This window comes from Corapipo altera, unplaced genomic scaffold (assembly GCF_003945725.1).
Source record: "Corapipo altera isolate COAL_440 unplaced genomic scaffold, ASM394572v1 1b, whole genome shotgun sequence".
Lineage (NCBI taxonomy): Eukaryota > Metazoa > Chordata > Aves > Passeriformes > Pipridae > Corapipo > Corapipo altera.
Genome location: NW_020884881.1, coordinates 12,466,531 through 12,486,034, shown reverse-complemented (window position 1 = coordinate 12,486,034; position 19,504 = coordinate 12,466,531). Strand labels below are relative to the sequence as shown.

The 19,504-nt window shown below is 38.5% G+C and overlaps 1 protein-coding gene across 6 annotated transcripts in view; it reads right to left on the bottom strand.

Annotated features, from left to right (window-relative positions):
• Positions 1–7,794: 7,794 nt before the first annotated feature.
• CD36 (CD36 molecule) overlaps positions 7,795–19,504 on the bottom strand; it is a 31,307-nt gene continuing 19,597 nt past the window's right edge. For all 6 annotated transcript variants that reach the window (XM_027639773.1, XM_027639768.1, XM_027639770.1 and 3 more), the window contains 9 exons: positions 19,340–19,431; positions 18,861–18,907; positions 16,487–16,556; positions 14,703–14,890; positions 13,782–13,900; positions 12,366–12,439; positions 11,561–11,615; positions 11,199–11,363; positions 7,795–10,229 (listed from right to left, as the gene is read on the bottom strand). In XM_027639773.1, coding sequence (XP_027495574.1) covers positions 11,199–11,363; positions 11,561–11,615; positions 12,366–12,439; positions 13,782–13,900; positions 14,703–14,890; positions 16,487–16,556; positions 18,861–18,907; positions 19,340–19,431 — 810 coding nt within the window. In that variant the 3' untranslated portion in view covers positions 7,795–10,229. The remainder of the gene's footprint in view (positions 10,230–11,198; positions 11,364–11,560; positions 11,616–12,365; positions 12,440–13,781; positions 13,901–14,702; positions 14,891–16,486; positions 16,557–18,860; positions 18,908–19,339; positions 19,432–19,504) is intronic.

Sequence of the window (19,504 nt, the reverse complement as noted above, 5' to 3'; positions counted from 1 at the left end):
TGGGCAAAAAAGGGGGGGGGGGAAGCACAGGAGGGACCAGGGGAGGAAAGGGCGAATGGGGGCTGTCTCCTGCCGCAGCTTCTCCAGCCAGTCGGCAGAGAAGACAGAGGTGCAGGGAGGTGAGCAGGCCGGGACATGCCCGGAAGATACAAATTCGGGGGAAACACACAATGTGTGAAGTCCATTCAATCGCTGTACATATTTTTCCATTTCCGGAATCGTTCCCATTCCGATTCCTGGTCCTCGACATAGAAGTTTCTTAAAATACATGAAAAGACCATTGTGGTAATTATATATATATGAAAAGACCATAAGAGAAATTTTATACTAAATTACTGTAAAATTTAGGATTAAATTCTCATACTAAAATTGTTATTTGAGCCTTCCATAATATAGAGTGACAACTGGTCACACATTCAATATCCTCCTCATACCAGCTGTAGGTCAGCCAATTGAAACCATATCTTCAGGACTTCCACATGTGCATGTTGCAAATAGGAACAGAGAGGGAAACCTTAATAAGCCCAGCATTTGACACCTTGTCTCTTTAGCAGAACAGAGAACTTCTGATGTAACATCTTGGTCCCTATTTCTCTGAGGAAGAACTTAGAGTTTAGTTCTGATTCTCTGTGCATACAATTCGAGCTGTTTAATTTTGAAAAATAAACCGATCTTCCATTTTTTAAAAGAATCTTTTGAGTGTTACAAGAAGTGCTTTTACCTAGGTATTGGGATGTCATCTCACTTGGATGAGACATCATAGCCCATGAGTTTTTAGGCACAGATTCCACCATTACTCTTTGTGGCAGTAATTATATATAAAACCATATAGAGATATACATATCATGCCTCCCACGCATCCACAAATAATCACCTGGAAATCCAGGTGGTCAAACCCCAAAAAACCTTATTTTTCTTTTTTTTATGGTGTCTTCAATTTTAATGTGATTGAGTTTCAGGAAGGACTCAAAATTTCTCATATTTTCCCTGAAGTTTATCAATGCCAAAAAAATTATTTTAAATAAATATATTAAAATTGTTATTTTGAGGGAAACATATTTTTGAGAAGTTTTTTCAATATTCTCCTCAAAGACCTTTTATATTTTAAATATTTTTAGCTTAAAATATGATTTGGTTACCAAAAATAATTTTTTATGTTTGATTTTCTAAAAAAATATTTCTAAATATTTCTAAAACATATCTTCATAACTCCATGAAGTATATATATTTTATGTTTAAAAATACATGCAGATGGATAAATACTTCATTTGCATGAATAATGGTCACAGGTGAGGAGTGAATTTCAAGTAGACCTGACCAGCTTACTGATGTGCTGGTTCTCACCAGGTCTTGAACTATGGGTTTGACAATGGGGATTAGAAATGGGTCATATCCCGCTTACTCTAAAAACCCTGCAGAACACCCTGTAGACACATTTTTGAAGGCAAGCAAAAAAGTAAAGTTTGCAATTTACATGTTTTTTTTTTTTGTTCCGGTCATTCAGGACTGTATCATGGGCATCCTATTAATTGGATGTTGTTATCATTGGTACAAATATGTTTTCCCAGTCTCTGCCTAGCCACTTTTTTGTAATACGTGTGTTCTTCCTATATAGAGAAAATAGAAACATAACCTTTATCTACAATCAAAACATCTCCTGCAATAAAGGTAGCATATCATTTAATGGTTAGAGCCTTGATTTACAACAGAAAATCTGTGAAGGATGCTGTAACCATATATAAACAAATATTTTAAATACAAAATTACAGAAATACATACAGAGCCATTTTTAGACATGACAGCATTGTAAGTAAAACTGAGCTGAAATGCTCAGGCAGGTCATGATCAGATGTTCCTATGTATAGCCACAGGAAGCAGAGACAAACAGAACAGGTGAGCTTTCTGGATGGAGAAAAGGAGGAAAAGTGGGACCTGATGTTCTGATGGTATGGTAGAGGGCAGCTGTTGGTTTTGCTGAGCATGATGGTCTAGCATAATTTCTCATGTCCTTTGTCAGAGGTGTCCAGTCTGACTCACAAAGCAGGCATCAGGAGTTGCAGCAGCTGGCAAACAGCAACTGCAGTATCTTTACTATCTTTACTAACCCTGAGAGCCTTTTCTAGTTAAAATATTGAAATGTAGCTTTGTAAAAGAAACATTCCCCTATATCTGTTTCCTGTGGAAGCCATACCCTAACTGTTACAACATTCCATATTGTGTGAGGTGGTGATGTGATGCATATTTTTTATGCTCCGGATTAATGTGAAAAAAGGGGCCTCAACTGAAGGCTCGTCTCGTCCAAGTGTATCCACCCAAAAGCTGGTGCAGGGCAAGCTGTTCTGGACAGGACATTTGGAGGATTTGGGGCTGTCAGACTAGATATTGCATTGCCATCTAGTGAACATCGCTGAGACTGCACAGCGAGGCTGGTAAGTTGAGATGCCCAGCACTAAACACCTGGAAAAGGAAGCAGAGGTTTCAGAAAAGTTTGCTTGCAGGGTTGTTGTGCAAAGGCAGAACAAAAGTCTTAATAGTACTCCCCAGTCTCATTCCTTCTTTTTCTAAAGGAGTAGGAATCAATGTTCTGAGGGAACAGCAAGAGCAATTTGAAACTCTTAGCTCTTCTATTTTCCTTTCCTGGATGTAGGAGAACTCAGAGAAGAGCCTTCGTACCCTCTCCCTATAAATACAGAAACGAAAAGCTGCAGGTGACCCTTGCACAGTGTTTCCTCTTTCAGCTCCGTATTTGCTTGCAATCTGAATGCAAATACAGAACTCTCATTTCTCATTCAAAATTATTCAGTTTGCCTTTGGGATTGCTCCATATTTTGCACATTACTCCTACACTGTGAACAGTGACTCAGTGAGTTGTAAAACACTGATCTCTGCCACTTCTCGTGGGTGTATGTCATTCCCAAGCTTTGCTGCATGCATGCATGTGAACCATTGTGGCTGGACATCAAGTGCCCACCAAAGCCACTCTATCCCTCCCTTCTCAGCTGGGCAGGGGAGAGGAAATATAATGAAAGGCTCATGGGTCAAGTGGCCCTGCAAGTGGCAACAGAGGGACAGGGAAAGGAGGTTGTGGTCAGTTCATCACATGTTCCCTCTGCTGCCCCTTCTTCCTTGGAGGCAGGACTCCTCAGAGTCTTCCCCCCTGCTCCAGGGTAGGCTCCCTCCCATGGGAGACAGTCCTCTATGAACTTTTCCAATGTCCTTCCCTCAGGCTGCAGTTTTTCACAACCTGCTCCAGTGTGGATCCCTTCTGTGGTCCTTCAGGAACAGACTGCTACCACATGGGTCACCCACAGGGCCACAAGTTCTGCCAGCAAACCTGCTACAGTGTGGGCTCCTCTCTGCACAGAGCAACAGGTTCCGCCAGGACCTGCTCCAGTGTGGCCTTCCCACAGGGTCACAGCCTCCTTCAGGCATGAAGTCTTCCAGGGGCTGTAGATGGATCTCTGCTCCACCATGGACTTCCATGGGCTGCAGGGGCACCGCTGCCTCACCATGGTCTGTACCACGGGCTGCAGGAGAATCTCTGCTCCTGTGCCTGGAGCACTTCCTCCTCCTCCTTCACTGACCTTGCTTGGTGTCTGCATGGCTGCTGTTCTCATGTATTCTCAGTCCTCTCTCCAGCTGCAATTTCTACAATTTTTCCCCTTCTTAACTGTGTTATCCCAGAGGTGCTACCACTGTCACTGATGGGCTCAGCCTTGGCCAGCAGTGGGCCTGTCTTGGAGCCAACTGGCATTGGCTCTATTGGACATGGGGGAAACTTCTGCAGCTCCTCACAGAAGCCATCCCTATAACCCTCTGCTACAAAAACCTTGCCACACAAATCCAATACACAAAAATATTCAATGCTGTCTAAACAGCAAAATATGCTTTTTTGTATCTAAACATAGCATTTGAGGTTTCAGGCTACAAGAGAGCATTTCTTCCTAAACATTGTTTTGGAACATCCAAGAAGTCACTGTGAAAGAAACTTAGACGAGATTAGCAAGAGAAGTTAATAGAAAACTGCTCCTGAATTATTTAGTTGGGTATTCTTTTCATTCATTTCTTCTGCCTACAAAGAGGTTTAGGGAAGGTTCCATAGAAGGGCTCAGGTGTGAAGCAAGAACAGCAAAGGATTTAAGTTTTAAATATCTATGAATAAGGTAACTTGCCTGCTCAGTAAGTGAGGACTGGGTATCTGAGATGGGGATAGGCAAAACCAGCTGTCTCAGAGTGACTCTGCCAAAGCTAGACAAATAGTGACTTACCTCCTATGTTACTTTTGTGGCCTCCTGTACTTGTGACCTCTCTTTCTGCCTGGTTTTCAGCCAGTAACTGTGTTAAGGAGCCCAGTCCTGAAAAAGGCAGCCATGGAGAGAGATTGTCAAATTATCTAGCAAGACTTCTCACATGACATCCTCTGAGATATTTGAGATATCCATGAGGGACAAGACGTATGGTATGGACTCAATGGGAGACCTATGCAATCCTAAACTAGATGTTAATAAAAAATGAGGTACTGAGATATATTGCATTTATACAGATAGGCAACTGAGACTTCTCTGAGCATTCCTGCTTTCCCTGGTTTACTTGCACGTGTGTAGGTACACACCAATACTTGGTAGGGTATCAGTAGATAGCATTTTGGGGTTGGTGGGCAACAAACTCACTAGTGACATGATGTTCCTGGTGTCCCAACCTGTGTTGTGCCCAGGGCCTGCTGTGTTCAGCCTGGTAGTTCTTGTGAAGCACTTCAGCCTACCTTTCACTTTATAGTCATCTGCTTGCATGCCCCTACCAGCATCTGCAGCTGTTTTCCCTATCCTAGCCTTCCAGAGTGCTGTTATCTTGATTACTTTGCAAAGGGGCACTCAAAAATTGCTGTTATGGCTGTTCAGTTGGATGTTGTCAAAAGTCATTCCCATCACCATGTGAGTGCCTCTACATTTCATTCCCGATTTCATAATTTTTAGTTCAAAGCCGTATATTCAGGAGAAAGTAGAGCATAGTAGATGAGTTGTTGCGATAAGACAATTAGCATTTACAAGCAACATACACACACAAGGCTCAGCAGCCAATTAGAGATACAAAATCTGTTCCAGACTGAATCCTGTCTCAGCCAACTCTTTTAGCACAATGAGAGAGGGGAAAAAGTGTCACAACGGAAAGATCAAGATGTAATTGCAGTTACTTTGAAAATGGTGTTTGCAGGCAATGCTTTACCGGAAAAGATACCCTGAAGAGGATATTCTTCTGGAGGGAGCCCTGTCATTTCCTATCCCAGCTAGCCACCTGAGAACATATTCCCTTTTTTTTCCATTCTTTCTTTTCGTCTTCCTTCCCTTCTATATTTTTTTGAGTTTTGTTTTGGAAGAGTTACTATTACAGTTGTATACCATGAACTATGGACCCCACAAATATATCTTTGTGTCTGTAAACATATTTCATCATCCTTTGTGCAATAGTGAGAACTTCTGGTCTCTTTGAGATGAAGACCAAAGAGGAGAATTTAACCATTATCCAAAGATTTAAATATTCATAAAACCATTTAATAGGTCTCAGCTCAGATTTGATTGATCAAAGATAGTTCCACTGTGTGCTCATTAGAGAGGCTGAAATCCAGTGTCAGATGTATAAATTTACGGTAGAACCATCATGAATGGTTTAAACTCAGATAACTATTTGACTTGGGCTGTCTCGGTCCACTTTAAGAATGTTAATAATATTCAGTTTTCAGCTATTAGCGAATAAGGAGATATTAGACATTATGGAATAAAAGCCATTATCTGCTGTCTGGGAGGCTCTGGTGTTGTGTGATCTGACCTCCATCACTGCAGCCAGGGCCACAGACCACTCATGTTCGTGAAGCCGTGAAGCAAAGTGTGCAGGATAAAATGTATCTGCTGCCACATCACAGTGTCTGTGTGTGTCTGTGTGTATTTAATTGTAGTGATAACTTCTGATTTTGCAAAACAGACCCAGTGTTTGACCAGTGCAAATATAGTTACAATCATAGAGGGAATGCATAGAAAAGTATATGCTTCCATGTTTGAGGAAAAAACACAGGAAATATCTGGATTTATATGTCAGTACACAAAAGTACCTGCATCTCCCAGAGGCTTTTACCTTCTGCTGCTGGTTTTAGCCCCTATCATGAAAGAAGGTATCAATCAAGAAATTTAACTTTAGAAGCATTCACATGGGGGCTTTCCAACTGGAAAATTTATGAGAACAAAAAGTAAGGGCAAAAATGTGACTTTCCTAGTCCTACACCCAAATATTCTAGTAGAGTTAAAATTGCAAATGTGTTTAAGGTGCATCCAAAACCTAAGTCGCATAAAAGAGCACACACAGGGCTCCATGTAAGTCCTGATTTGTCCATGCATCCTTGCTGTTATAGAAGGGATGCTGGGCAAGAAATAGAGTCCTGGAAATTATAGGTGTAACCTACTTATATCCACCATGTATTTTGTGAAATACCAATTCACAGAACCTAAGGGAAACCCTGATCTTAGCATAAGACTCCAGAATGTTAATGGCCATTAAAATTTCTGTATTAGTGCTGCATTCAACAATCTGTCATCTAGCAGACACTTATGATGGCCTTTTTTCTTGTACTGCTTTAAAAGTGTTGTAATTATATTTGGTGATGTCAACTAGCAGAAGAAGCAAAACTTAATTTTAGCCAGCATAATTTTTTACTGCCTATGCCGAAATGAAGCAGGAGAACTTGTAAAAACCTGGATGCCCTTTGGGTGGCGCCCACTGCAAAAAATTGCGTTTGTTTTTTTGCAAGATAAAGCTGAGAAAGGTCCCAGCCTGGTGTTGGCTGGGTGGGCTGTAAGTCCCTGTCTCTTTTGGGTACAGCTGGGAGAGGGCGAAACCACAGAGCACCAGGGCTATCTGATATGCAAAGAGGGAACAGAGAACAGAAAATGAATAGCATATATTTATAAATGCAGAGTGCATTTGGTAAGTGTGAGTCACTTGTCTTTCTGGTTTCTGTTTTTATAGGGCTACTGGAAAAAAAAAAACAGCTGTAAGCATATTTAATTAGTTATGAAATTTATTTTTTTAATATGTTGATATGTACACCCATGAACAAAACAAGTTCTTGCCTACTCTCACAGTTAAAAGAACAGAGAAAGCATCGGTTTTCTTTCTTTTTCATAGTATAGTAGCATGTTTACATTACCTTAACAGACAGTAGTAGGCTAGGTGGGAAGAACAGGTTTTAAGAAAGGCTTTGAAAGCATATTTACAGTTAGAGATCAAGAGCTGGCACACCAGCTGTGGGCTGTTAGATCTTGGGTCAGATCAGACTTTCACCAGTAATTTTCAGACATAAGGACCTGGGATGGGTGGGGAACATGAGGTATGAGCATAACCAGGCTTGCCTCCCACCCAACCTGCTGGGCTAGCAGTGCCAGGAAAGGATATTGTAATGTGCTGCTGGATGTGCTAACACCACACTGCCAACACCTCCAGCTCAAGGGATTGGTAAACAGGTCTACCTCTGAGCTTGGCTTCCTGGGTTTGTTTTAGAATTGCTTCAGTTTAGACATGCTGGTGCTCACCTTGTCTTCTCCTTTTTGTAATCCAGAGTATAAATGTTGCATGTCACTGGTATTTATAATGTATCACGCAGCAACATAAATGGTGATATGCACTTCTAAGAAGCTGTACAATGACTTAACAAGGTTTGCCATAGGCTCATTTATTCATCAATTTATAAAATCAGTTTTTAGAAAAAGAAAACATACTCCAAAAAGCCAAGGAAGCAGACACAAGGACTTCATTATTCAACACAGAAGGCTTTATTTACAATTAGACATAGGTATATCAGAAAAAAGGTTTTGAGCTTTATCGTATTTGTATTTTCATTAACATTTCCATGAAATTTTTATCCTGCATTGTTTGAACAAGTGTAAATACTTAACATTACCCTCATTATCATGAATTAACAATAACTGTAACTGATGCTTTGGATAAAATAACTACAAATAATTCAAGTGCAGTCTAGGTGCTGAACATCGTTTGAAAGTCCAAACCTGCTTTGAGATCAATGAGATTATACATATGGACAAACATATTTCTGTGCATGTAAAATTTGGCCCTGAGACATTTAAAATCATGGCCTGACTTGCTGGATCACTGCTGCTGCAGCACCACATAGCACTTAACAACACTAGTAATGCAAACACTAACTTACTGACAATGTACTTGAACTCAAATAAAATGAAGCTGAAATGTTAGTACATCAAAAATGACAGGAGCATTGCTCTTGTTTTTTTCATGATAGGTTCTGGCACAAAAGACATTTTATTATAAAAACTTGGTGTCAGGTCTTGAAACACAGCAGAGCTGTGTTTGACTCAGAGGAGATGGTGACAATAACTTCAGCTGTCCTCATACTTTTTTTAACACAGGACTGCAGGGATGCCTTTAGTTGTGTCAGATTTTCCCCAGACTAGTTTGGCAACAGAGTATCATATAAGACACCCACAATAATGTAGATATGAGAGAAAGGTCTTGTTTTTCATTGACTAGCAAGCACCATAAGTAATCAACTGCATGGGCTGAGAGCAGCATTTCTCTTGAGTGTCATGCCCCCTTCACATCTCCTGCCCTATTACCTTACATTTCCAGCTCACTGCTGGAAAGAGTGTAGCCATGTACCACACAGACCTCACCTTCAAGAATAATCCCTTGGGATTTCTGTGACTCCTCAGCTCTATCGATAGCTACACAATTTTGTCCACAAGGAATATGGGAATAAAACACCAACGCTTTAGTCTGTTAAGTTTCCCTTTTATTTCCAAAGGGTAAGAACACCTTACTAAAGATACCCAACCAAAGATATCGTCCTTTACTAGCAAGACAAACATTTATGGTTAAAGTCCATTGTAGCATTGCTTCCAAACACCTGGCTCTGAGAGTCTGGTCATGTCTGATTTTCCTTTTTTTTTTTGCAGCTCTTAAATAAGAAGACAAAAGATCCAAGAAGAAATCTTACAAAGTGCTGGCTTTAGGCTCTTGTTCTGAATTCAATGAGTCCATGGGAAAAGAGACCCTACAATGCTCAATATCTGCCCCATTGACTCTCAGAATAAGACATGGCATCAAGATCACTTGAAAAAGTGAACCGTTTTTGCAGATGGCAGTGTTTGCTACCTGTCTACAGGTTGATGCACCTCGTTAAACAAATGGTTGCACAAATTTCCTTGTGGCAGGTGGTTTATCAGTAAAGAATTGGGGCTACCTGCTTTCATTTATGTGCTTCTATAGGAAGGAAGTGGACCCCTCTGATGTTTGATCAAAATCATTATCCAGTCTTTCCTGTCTCTGGAGCATTCTGGAGTATTTTCTCTTGGCTTGTCAGGTGAAATCATTTTCTAAGGGAGGCCTTGGGCAGAGCACAGGCTGGTGTTCAAGCAAGAGCCAAAAAGAAAAGCACACAGGAGGCAACAGGAAGGGCAGTGGAGGAGGCTGGGAGTTAGGGAGTGGTTCAGAGTATAAACAGCTGTGGAGCCAAATGTTGAGGAGCTCCATCAACATATGAATGACTATGGTGTATCTGTGAGCCATCTCCATATAAAATGTATACACCACATATTTTAGTAAGTCTTTTATAAAATTTTTTCTGTATTACAGTTAGTAACTTTACATAATAAACTTCACATTCAATGCAATTCACATCCCTGAATAGAGGACAGAGAGCAGTGCTATTGCAGCAGCTTCCATTCCTTGAAGCAACAGAGAGAAGTATTGCAATGAGAGCATCTAGAGCACAGCATGAGCTCAAAAGTCTTGTCATTCCCAGCCTGCGCTCAGAGACAGAACATCAGCAAACAGCTTTCATTTGTCTTGCAAATCCCAGAAGAAAATAAGTAGCAAGTTGCATAAATGGCAGAAAGTGGACTAAAATCCACTGCACCTCAACTTCAGTCTGCTTGAATGTAATTTAAAATTTGTAACAAGTTTCAAATAAAGTTCTTTGAAAGTGTAGTTTCCGTGGTGGCCTCTTTAGTGATGTCAGAAGTGTGGGCCTTTGGAAATATCAGTTTATTTGGGTTAGTGAGTTGGTCTTCTCAAAATGGAAAACATACTGAATTCCACAGCATGTGGACTGACTGTGCCTTGAATCATACCTTTTGTCTCTGAATTTTAACATGCTGCTTGGCTGAAATTTCAATTAAACATTGACTACCTCTGAAGTCTTCTGTTACCTGTAGTGAAATAAAATCAGAATTCAGCATATGATGAGGTAAGTCTTCATCTTAAAAATATCTCTTTAATATAGCATACTTTTCACCATCATGCCTCTGCACTTTTTTTAAATAATTCCAAAAAATGTGTTTGCTTCCCTAGATGTCAGTCTACCTCTGATATGACTATAATTTGTCTTTGTGGGCTAGGTATGTTCAGGAGATGTTTAGACTAACTTGACAGTGATGCACAACTGAGAGAAATAAGTAAGCAACCCTGTCCAGTACTCAATAGACAGTATCATTCACAGTGGGTTCTCTGAACCTTAGATAGGTGTATGTCCTGGAAGAGCACAGTAATCTGCAGCCGTGAGGTCTCTCTCTCAGAGAGGTACTAGAGAACACTTCTGAGAATTTTAGCAGTCTTGACAAAAATATCCATTTAAAAAAAAATCCCTACAATCATAGAATCATAGAATCATAGAATCAGATGGGTTGGAAAGGACCTCTGAGATCATCAAGTCCAACCCTTGATCCACTACCACTACAGTTGCTAGACCATGGCACTAAGTGCCACGTCCAGCCTCATCTTAAAAACCTCCAGGAACAGAGAATCCACCACTTCCCTGGGCAGCCCATTCCAATGGCTGATTACTCTCTCTGTAAAGAATTTCTTTCTAATGTCTAACCTAAACCTCCCCTGCCGCAGCTTAAGGCCATGCCCTCTTGTCTTTTCTGAAATTAAAATAAATGTTGTTCTTCTCATGTAGTTCCCAATGCCCTCTCCCAAGTTAAGAGCATCCTGAAAGATTAAGGCCCGGAAGAGAATTTGAAAACATTAGGAAAATTACCTGGATGATTTCCCACAGAACAACTACTGAATTTTCTAGTATATAAAAAATAAGAACAGCTAAATAGGTAATTGTTCTGAACTCCTGAAATCCTGAGGAAAAATTACTACTGAGGACTGAGCCATTAGTGATTACTTACTTATTTTAATTTCTTCGATCTGCATATGAAAAAGGAGCCCATGAACGCCAGGAAGAGCACAGAACCTCCGATCAGTAGTGCCAACTGCAGTATGTTCAGCAGCTGGACTCGATTGGTGACCTTGTTTCTGAACATTTCTGCTTTCTCATCCCCAATAACAGCAGACTGAAACAGTACGAGAAAAATGTCAGTGAAAGGTGTATATGTGCAAGCCCTCACTTGCTGAATATATTCTTGGTGTGCGCAAATCACAGCATGAGTTTGATTACCGAATTTCAGGGCACAAAGATTGAAAACGCTAGGTAGTTTTTTGTTTGTTTGTTTTTAAACAGTGAAGAGTAATAAAGATAAAATATACTAACCTCATTTAGCCAAAGAACAGGAAAAATATAAGGGCTTTTAACTTTTGATAAAGCGCTGAAATGAGAAAATAAGTACAGCGTGTTACTTTTTAGTTTGCTACATAAGTTTCTACTTAATTTTTTTCTTCTCCTCTAACTGTATTTCTGACTTCCACATGTACCTTTTTAACATAGTTATGGAGTGAAAAAAAATAATTTTACATTTAATAAGAGCCATTTTTCATATTGGGCAACCATCGCTTTCTGTCTGATCTTCCATATGTGGGCAGTCAGACAGAAGAAAGGTTGGACACAGCGAGGTGTGGTGGCAGGGTCTGGTGTTCACCCACCAGATGTACAAGATCCCAAGGGCATGTCTATCCATGTACATTTGGGCCAACAAAGAGAAGAGAAACAGCTGGACACCCACTGATCCTTGTGATAAAATCCATCTAGTGACAGGGAATACATAAACTCTGTCTCTCATTGGATTTCTTACAGAAAATACATTTTGTTTACTACTTCATCCTCATGGTCCCCATTTGGGTTCTATAAGAATGTTATTTTTAAGAACATGTAGCCTTCTAAGCTTCTGTAGGGAAACCAAACGTGTGTTAAAATACTTGGGCAGTGCCTTTCGCAGGAAGGTTTGCTCTTTTGCTGAAGTTCATGTTCTCTGAAAAGTCATGACTGAAATTTTTGGAAGAAAGATGAACAGGCTTATTTTTATTCCTTCTTCTCCCAGACATTTCTACTGACACTCTCATAACCAGTCATCTCTCTTGAAAAAACATCTTTAAATATAAAATAATGAAGTAGCACTTACGCAATTTTTGGTGCAGGCTTTACAAGAAGGTTTACTTGCAGCCTTTTTGCAAATCGTAGTGTAAAACCAGTGATCTAAAACCAGAAAAAAAACCCACAACCAAACCCATTAATTTAAATTTTTTAGTTTGATGCCAAAGCCTAGCATATGGACTGTGTCCATAAGCACTTTGGGATTATTTTATTCTTATGTTTTGAAGGATTTTTTTTTAATGAAATTTTTATGTTTCTAAGGGTCTCTCATTTAAGTTCTAATTTTGCAGCTTTACCGTAGTTACTTTTGTAATTTACATTTAAAACTGAAGGTAAATTAAAAAAAAAATTAAAAATACTAAATAAGTAATGAAATGTTTCATATAAAATATGATTTAGGGGGTTTTCCACCAGAAATCAGCTGAATTTTCTTTTTTAAAATGAAGGATGTTTAACTTACATAGGGCAGAAACCAAACTTTTCATATCAGAAGAAACATATCTATATAAAGGTCAAACCTTTTCTTTATCTCCTTTTTCTACTCTCTATCCTCCATAAAAATAAGATAGGGTGTCATTCTTGAAAATTTCATATCTGATTTAGGAACATCTGATTGATGTCTCTATTCCAAATAAGGTGAAACAAAGATTTAACTTCATATCTCCTCATTGAAGTTACATAGCTTAACTGTCAAATTATATGACTAGAAATATTTTAGTGAAAAATTCTAAATTTTTCATTCAAATTGAGAACAAAGTAAAATTTTGGAACCTTAGAATTCATCATACAATTCAGAAGACTTTGATAAATACACTTAAAAGATCTGAATCACTGGAACAGAAATACAGGTCAATTTGAAGGCAATCAAAATCAGAGCTGCCGTAAATTCATTCTGTTTGGGAGCTCTGTTGGACAATCCAAGCCACAAAGACTATATTACATTTTTTCTAGATCAGTCTGTTCAGAGTTCTAGCAATTGGAAATAAGTCAATCTATGTTTATTTAGCTTCAATTGAGATAGTAATTATCCAAAAATGGCTAGTTATAAAAAATTAAAAAAAAAAACCAACATAAAAAAAAACAAACAAAAAAACCCACAAGTGTAGAGGAAGCAGAACTTTCACAGAATATAATTTTCTCAAAGTACTTAAAGGTCATACATATCTACAGGACACTTCACAGTCCACAGAATCTATTTAATACCACGTTCCCAATAAGTAAAAATCAAAATTGGCTTTCCAAATTTTGAAGGTCAGAATGAGATACACTTTTGCTCTAAATTTTCCCTGTTAAAACCATACCTCTTTGTGAGCAGATTTTACAAAAGCAAGCATGAAAATATTGCATCTTCTGCTCATCCCTCTGGTAAAAGGTCAACTCTACTACTATTCAATTTAAACACTGCAAGTTTACAGAGGTACGATTATTAAATACTTGTACTTACAGGTTCTATGTCTAGAAATGTCTCATGCTCCTTTTCATTTGGACTCAGGCCTTCCACGTCATGCAATATAGAATCACTTGCATGAAGAAAATGAGGAAGAGAGATGTATACCGGTCTTTCTGTTTGAAAAAAAAACCAAACTCTCTTGAATCATTAAGCCTTGTTACGGTGCTCATCTTCTGTGGTAATTTTTCAAATATAGTACAAATATGTACAATCCTGATAAAAATGTTAAGTCTAATCCCCCCCCCCCCCCCCAAAAAAAAGAAAAAAAAAAAAGAGCATTTCTGTGATTCTTTTGTCATGAGGAGAATTTGCATGGTGAAATAAACTGTAGTCACAAATCCTGCCTGTCTTTGTCTACATTGTGGAGCTGGCAGTGCTGCCAGTTTCATGCTGAAGTGAGGACATGACTGTCACTGTTTCCCCCACCTTCATGATCTTGTTTTTTAGCTTGAAGGGACGCCATGCCATCCACTCTGCACTGAACACAGACTCTGTATATATTTATTTTATTATGCCAACAGTAAACTAAGCCAGTAGTGTCTCTCAGGCTCTGAATGTGTATGTAATTGTGCACATATCCACCCCCTGCCGTGTGTGAATTGCCACAAATGCAGGGACTGTGACTATGTCTGTCTTTTATACAGCGCCCCTTCTTTCTTTTCGCTACACAGATTCCTGCAGTTTCAATGTACAGTCTATAGTATCACAATTTTACATTGCACTATGCAAAATACAGAAATATTATAGTCCTCGTTTTGGAAAATGAGGCTGCAGAAATGTGAACAGTCTCACAGGCAGTCTGTGCAAGAATTTACAGACTAACACAAACATCCTGGATGTTAGAGCAACACCTCAGTTACAGGACACACTCTTTCTCCCCAGTTAAATGGAGTGTTTGGTAGTACGGTGTCATACTTGCTTTGCAGGCACTGATGTCTAGGACTCCACCTAACGTGCAGTTCCGTGATATGACTTGATCTGTACAGAAGCAATAATTATCTCCCACTTCGGTTGGCGATGCAAATGCTTCACGAGGAACTGCGAAACGATAGAGGGTGATTCCCTTCACGTTCTGTTTGCTCTGGAAAACTCCATAGATTGATCTGAATCCAAAAGAGGAGAAGCATGTTTCAGTCATTTTGGATTAAAAATCTGAATTTGTGGCAATACCCTGGAAGGATCCCCCAACAGTCTCCCTCTTAAAGCAAACAACTAGCCAATGTCCAGGCTCCCACCACTGTGTTCAGCAGTTTGTAGGGGTGCCCCTCCGTAGTGGAGAATACTCCCCACCTTCACAAAAGGTTGCAGAAGCTCAGAGGTGAGCATGACAATACACAAAAGACAGACAAAACTTCTAATACTAATAATAAACAATATAGACAAAACTAACAAATTAAGATCTCTTTTGCCTACATACTTCTATACCCTCTGTCATTATGAGGTTTTTGAAAGTTTTTGGACTGCAGTAGAGAAGTAAATCAGCTCTGCTATAGTTTTTTGGAGATCTAATGATAATCTAAGCTTTATAAAGCAGGCAACATCCTGCATATAACTTTATTCCATTGCATATGAATCAGAATATCACTTAAGCTTCTTTTTGCTAATTCATTATCAGCTGATATAGAGATATGGCTGTTACACAATAAGGTAACCAGGACAGCAGCACTTCATATTGCAGCCAAACAAAAGAAGGGTTCCGCGTTTTGCAACATGGACAGAACCATTTTCCCCGACCTTGTTTCAGCAAGACCTTAGGGTGATTGTTACCATCCTTAATTGTTCATAAATTGTGAGAATTAAATGGCCAAAGGGATCTCTTAAACTCTGTGCAATTGATCCAAAGAATTTTATCATTTCTCCTCTACATAGAATTCCCTTTTCCACAACTTATGCAATGTTTTCCAGTTTGGGAATGCATTTTCTACACAAAAAAAAGAACTTTAACTTCATGTAAAAACACTGATCTTGAAAATAAACACTCTGCAAAGCAAATGACCTACTTCAAACCAAGAAAAAAGGATGTAGTTGTTTCCAGGCAGCAAAATAAATAAAGAGGTTGAACCTCCCAACGTAAATACACTGTGATGCACTTTAAGTCTTTTAACATTGCTTTCAGTGATCCCACTGGAGAACTCAGGGACATTGGATAGCCACAGCAGAAGCAGCAGGCTTAAAAGTCATCAGTATGGGATGTATTAAGCAGGCTTGTTTGTTTGTAAATACATAAAAATAAAATATGTAAAAATATCCTGTGAGAAAACAATTTTAAGTATCTAATGAATGACAGTAAATCCTGTTCTACATAGATAATTTTCTCCAGAAATGCCAAAGACAGATCTAACTGGACCCTGCTGTACCTGTTGCCTTCTCAGATCAAACAAGGCAGGTTATGATCAAGGCAGTTACAGATTTCTAACAGCTCACAACGATGTCAGATTTTCCTGAATTATACATGTGTAATTGTCTGAAATAAAATACATCGTAAATATCTTGCTGTTTGACCTTATTAAAAAATAGTGGAATCAAGCTCTGAATCATGAGCCCAGCTCATGACTTTACTTATGTTTAGATGAAATGTTTATGTGGCACTGCCTCAGTGACCTTAGCCCAAGCACAGCCACTGCAGCCACTTTCTGAAAGGAAAGAGCACTCAGTGGTACATGCAGGTGTGTACACACTTCAGGAAGGGACCAGCCTACCTGCAAATATCAGAGGAGAAGAAGCGTAGTACCTGATTCTTCTTAATAAATGGTGGGAATGATGCTCCATCTGTAAACAAAAAAATGAAAAAAAAAAGGCTTGAAAGCAATTCCACTTAGAAGACATGATTTAATTTCTAGCTCAATACTCAGCTGTTGGTTTCCTATAAACCTGTGAAAAAGGTAAACAAATGAGTCATTTATGGGGAAAATATTTATGTAAATTATTGCACAGTGACAGGCACTCCACAGATAAGATTTAATTGTTTTTGAAAGTGAGCCAAGTTATGGGACCTTTTTTTTTTTCCCAGATGTGAAGCTCTATGATCAAGCCCATTAAAAACAGAGGATATTAAAAAAAAAAAAAATCCTGCTTAATATGAAGCCTGTTGCTATTGCTTCAAGGTTTATGCAGCCTATAGACCTAAACCTTCCTAGAGATTTTTGGTTCACCTGCAGTTATAACACAACACTTACAAGAAATACAGCTTTAGACTTCAACATTGTCTGTTTAATAATCAAACCTTGTTTCACCAAAGATTGCTCAAATTGGCCTGTTCTTTGCAAGCTGAGGTCCCCTCTAGAGCTAATGGAGAGAAGAAAGCACTTCTAGAGCACAGTCTATTCTGTGTCACACCATAGTAGATATGCAAAACAGGTCAGAGGAGTAGCACGTTGGTGTTGTTTCTCTCCACTCAATACAAAAACAGTTCAGACAGTTCAGATGTGTATTTCTGCATTGCAAGCACCAGAGTTATGTAAGAGGACCCTCTGCCATTTTCCCTATCAAGGTGTTGTAACAAACCAGTACATTGGTTAATTCTTGCTACAATCTCTGTTTAGTTTCTCAGGCAGCAGCCATAACAACGGAGTTGAAAACATCTATGATGTCTCTGAATCTAATTGGCAAGAGCAAGAAAGCTAAATTGCATACTGCCACTTGCCCACTGCTGACAGAAGCACTTTTTCTTCAAGAAAATTCAAGATCATCCTAAACACACTATTTCTAAGTCTTGGCAGTCTTGTAAGGTTGGCAAACATGGAGTCATTCCAAGCCCATACAAGTATATTGTTCAATGTTTTTGTCTATGTATTTTCTTATACTGTACATGCTGAGCTTTTGTGTGAAAGCTCACAAGATAGGCTGACATTCTCACATGTACAAGACTATTTAAACCTGCTGCCTCTGTAAACACATGGTATCTCCTAAGCAGTCACACTGAATGCTTTTGTACACTGTGCAATAATCTTTGCTAACAAGGAAAAGCTCCATATTTTTACTGTACTGGAGCACTTAATCTGGTTAGCTGAGTTGTTTATTTTTAGCTGTGGAAGAAATAAAAACAAAAAGCTGGTAGGTAAAAAAAAGACTTCAGGCCCTGTAAGAGTCACAGAATCTAAGAAAATATTGTTTTTTATAAAATTAATTGCATGGTTTAAAAAAGGAACTAATCCGTTGTGACTTACAGACTTTTGGAAAATCAGATTCTTGTGATGTATTTTAAATACTTCAAAATAACTGACTGTATGCTCTGGGTTACAAGGAAAGTTATCTATGCCAGGTAAAGCAGAATGGAAAACAGAACAAAAAAAAACCAACAGGCCAACACAAAGCCTGCTTGTTTGGATACTTGCTTACTGAAGGCCTAGAGCTCTCTGCAAAAGCCTCCACTGAGACATCTGTCAGCCTCAGCTCCACAGATTGTGTCCTCACAGTGATTCTTTCACTTACCAAAAAGAAAAATATCACCTTGAACAAATGTATCTTAAACAACTCACCTTTTTTCATATGTATACCAAAAGCAAATTTAAAAATATTCCTCTATGGTAAAATTTTCCCAATCTAAACTACTTTTCTTCTTCATCCCTTTTCACTTTCTAGTGACCTACAAACCATCCATCTGACAGCCTTCTCCCTTGTCACCTCAATTTCTTTACATAACTCAGGACACCCACTATGGCACATTTAATTAAATTTTCAACAGTGTAAATGAATGTGCATTATTAAAATCCAAAGATAATTTTCAACTGCTATAGCAAAGAAAAAGATTCCTAGTTATATTGTACTATGAAGATAATTAGTAGCAACAAGAGAAACAGATTATTTTCTTGTGACTCTTCCACATCTGCTGTAGATATAAAGACTATGTGCACAAGTACATGTAAAATAATGTACAGTAACATATAATATGTATTTTAATAGATACATATATGCATACATCATTATAGTAGTATATACACATGTATAAAGATATTTAATAGACAGAATATAGAACTGCTGAAGCCCAGGGGAATTAATTTAAATATTGTATCTCATTACTCCCTAGTAATATTAAGAAAAGTGCTGAAGTTTTAAAAAGACTTAATAGCTTACCTGTGCCATTAACCATATCACAGTGACCTTCCCAGTATGAAAGATTCCTTTAAGATAGAAAAAAAAAGTCATGCTGCATGTAGTATATTATACCATGTAAGCAATTTAATTACCTCTATTGCTAAATATAACTTTCCAGTATAAGCCTTACCCATTAGCAAAGGCAAAGGATAGAGATGTTCATTTATTCAGATAAATTGTAAGATGCATTAGAATAGGATAAAAGGAATCTAGCTACTTAAGCATGCAAACCAGAAAAAACTAGTTATATCAAAGAACCAATAACTGTCTTAAATCCAGCTCCTAACAGAACTGTTAATAGCTGAAAGAAAGAGATGGTTTTGCTAAGCCCAGGGTTTGATCTTGTTTCCTTTGAATTGTTGAAGATTTTCCATTTATCTATAGCTCTCAGTGAATCAAGGCTTAAAAGCCATACCTTGAAAATATATATGGTTTTTTGATCTACATTGCTATGATACCTTTTGTTTTTATAGCTTTCAATTACTGCTGTTTTTGTAATATCTTCTGCCCCAGTATAGACTTTGTAAGGTCCATCAGTTGTCCCATTATACTGTAACAGACACAAGAAGGAATATAAGTTAGAAATATTGAAAAAAATTGGTACCATTGTCAGATTTTATTTC